Source organism: Nelumbo lutea, chromosome 6, assembly GCF_056320005.1.
Source record: "Nelumbo lutea isolate HS-2025 chromosome 6, American lotus-T2T, whole genome shotgun sequence".
In the NCBI taxonomy this organism is placed as follows: Eukaryota; Viridiplantae; Streptophyta; class Magnoliopsida; order Proteales; family Nelumbonaceae; genus Nelumbo; species Nelumbo lutea.
In genome coordinates, this window is record NC_142689.1 from 72,056,461 (window position 1) to 72,058,845 (window position 2,385).

At 39.2% G+C, this 2,385-nt stretch overlaps 1 protein-coding gene across 1 annotated transcript; it reads left to right on the top strand.

Annotated features, from left to right (window-relative positions):
* The first annotated feature begins 247 nt into the window (after positions 1-247).
* On the top strand, positions 248-1,649 carry LOC148849612 (protein VACUOLELESS GAMETOPHYTES-like). The gene has a single exon (XM_088949479.1). It carries the CDS (start codon positions 707-709, stop codon positions 1,430-1,432), a length of 726 nt encoding a protein of 241 aa, XP_088805605.1. The 5' UTR covers positions 248-706; the 3' UTR covers positions 1,433-1,649.
* The last annotated feature ends 736 nt before the right edge of the window (positions 1,650-2,385 follow it).

Consider the following 2,385-nt stretch of genomic DNA (forward strand, 5'->3'; position numbering starts at 1 on the left):
CACAAAGTTAATTTGTCTGCACACCATGCTCATGACACTTGTAATTTTGCATGAGGAACATCTTAAAATACAAGTACAAGATGTTTCAAATGCATGGCTGTAAGTGTTATGAGGACGGTGTGAAGACAAATTTTGTAATTACTGAATCCGGTCCTTGCCAACCAGCCAGTTGATAGTTGATACTTATAATGTATATATCATCTTGTATACATATCAAAAGGTTTTACATACAAAGGGTATTAGTGATTGCAATTTCCACCCCAATAAACAGATATTAGCATGTTGATCATCAATTAATTAATGTAAGTTTTAGCCATAGCTAGGACCAAGCTAGGAAGGGATGTTAACAATCTGATCAAGCCCACCACCCTTATTTTAGCATTAGATTCCACAGAATGCTGGCTTAATCCCTCACTCAACCTTCACATTTATCCACCTTCGTTATTCTCTCTGCTTTGTAAAATGTAAGCAAAGTAGATGCCCTCTTTGAAGAATATTGGGATAACTAACCATTCAAACTTGAAAGCCAAACTCAAAACCACCTAACCTTCTCTCTCCTCTCTTCTCTATTTATAAATTAGCAAAAGGATTCCATAATCATCCTAGATAGCTAGCTGTATTGAAAGAAGAAAGGAAGGAAGGAAGGTGGTCGATCAGTTCTCACCCAAAAAGAGAAAAGAACAAACAGAATACAAGGAAGACAGCCATGAAGATTGACAAAGAGATGCCACACCCCTCCCATCCCCAACACAGGCTCCAGCTGGAGTACACAGAAATCCCTTTCAACTGCGATGGGTGCAAGGAAGCTGGGATTGGGCTTAAATACAGATGCCAGCAGTGTGAGTTCGACCTGCACAAGGCCTGTGCCCAGGCACCTCAGTTGATGGTGCATCCTTTCTACAAGAAATGCGAGTTTCGGTTGTACCACCGACCCCCTGGGACTCTCACAAGGATATGTGATGCTTGTAGAAATGACGTTGTGGGATTTGTCTACCACTGCGAGGGCTGTGGCTTCGATCTCCACCCATGTTGCGCCAACCTCCCACAGGTCCTAGATGATGGTGAGCGAAACCTTTGCCTCTCTCTCAAGCTCTCCAGCTCCTGTCATCGCTGTGGTGGTAAAGGTCCTGGTTGGTCTTACAGATCCGAGTGCAAGAACTACAACCTTCACGTCTCCTGTGTCAAAGAATTGCTCAAGGAAAGCTGGCAGGCCATGTATCTCAATGCCGACAAGAACAGAGTTAGGGAGATGCAGACCAGAATTCCTAGCCTCAGAGGTACCTTACAGAACCACCACAGCAGGGGAAAAGTGGGGAAGGTGCAGAAATGTTGCCAGATCGCTGCCGGTGCGGTTCGCATTATAGCTTCTGCAATTCTAGGTGATCCAACGGCCATTATAGCTGCTGTAGTTGGGGGATTCATATCCAAGTGATGAAAAAAATTGAAGGAAACTAAAACTATTGATGTTTATTTTATTATTATTCTATCGATTTACATTTTCTTTATTATTCTATCGACTTACACTTTCTTTACCTTAATCTGCTACCCTATTGGCTATTTCTACTCTATGTAAGTATTGTTGGGCTTGTAAATTTGGAGTCCATTATCTCCTTAATCTGCTATCTATCATTATGAGTTGTTGTTGTCTATGAGCCCACTTTATTTTGTCTTTTCTGCAACTGCAACCAATGTTTTCAGCCAGACCAGACAACATGAGAAGACAAAAGCCCATTACCCCATTTGTTGTCGCTTGTGTTGGGCCCAATCAATATCTCTTACCCATACGAATCCTATACACATTTCAGTCCGGATCAGGGATCAGGTAGATACAACATTGTAATCACATTTAATGAGTAATTAATTTTTTTTAGGATTTTTAGACTGTACTCTACTTCAGAATTCTGATTTGAATTGCAAATCTATAACAATTCAAATTTATAAATACCTCCATCTATAATATTTATATCATTTCGTAAATTGACATTAATTCCGATTTGACATCTACCTCAACTGTACAGTAGAATTAAGATTTCTGAAATGGACTGAACAATAAACCCCCTTTTACACTTGTCTCTTAAAATACCTCCAACCTATTATTAGAAAAGATTAAAAACAAATTTTGACAGTTGTTAAAATATTTATCAAGTACATGTATATAGTGCCTAATAGATTTAATCCTTATGAATATTGAATATTTCTTGTAGGTAGTTCTAAATCTTTAACCAATTCATTTGTTTCAGAAACATGTTATTGAATTTTTAGTTGGTTTCAGAAACATGACGTCGGCAGATGGCTTGATATTTACTTTTGTTAGGTAGATGGGATACAAAATAAAGGTGGCCCTCCCACCTTCCAACACTGGTGAAGGCAGGATTTGCTTGAACA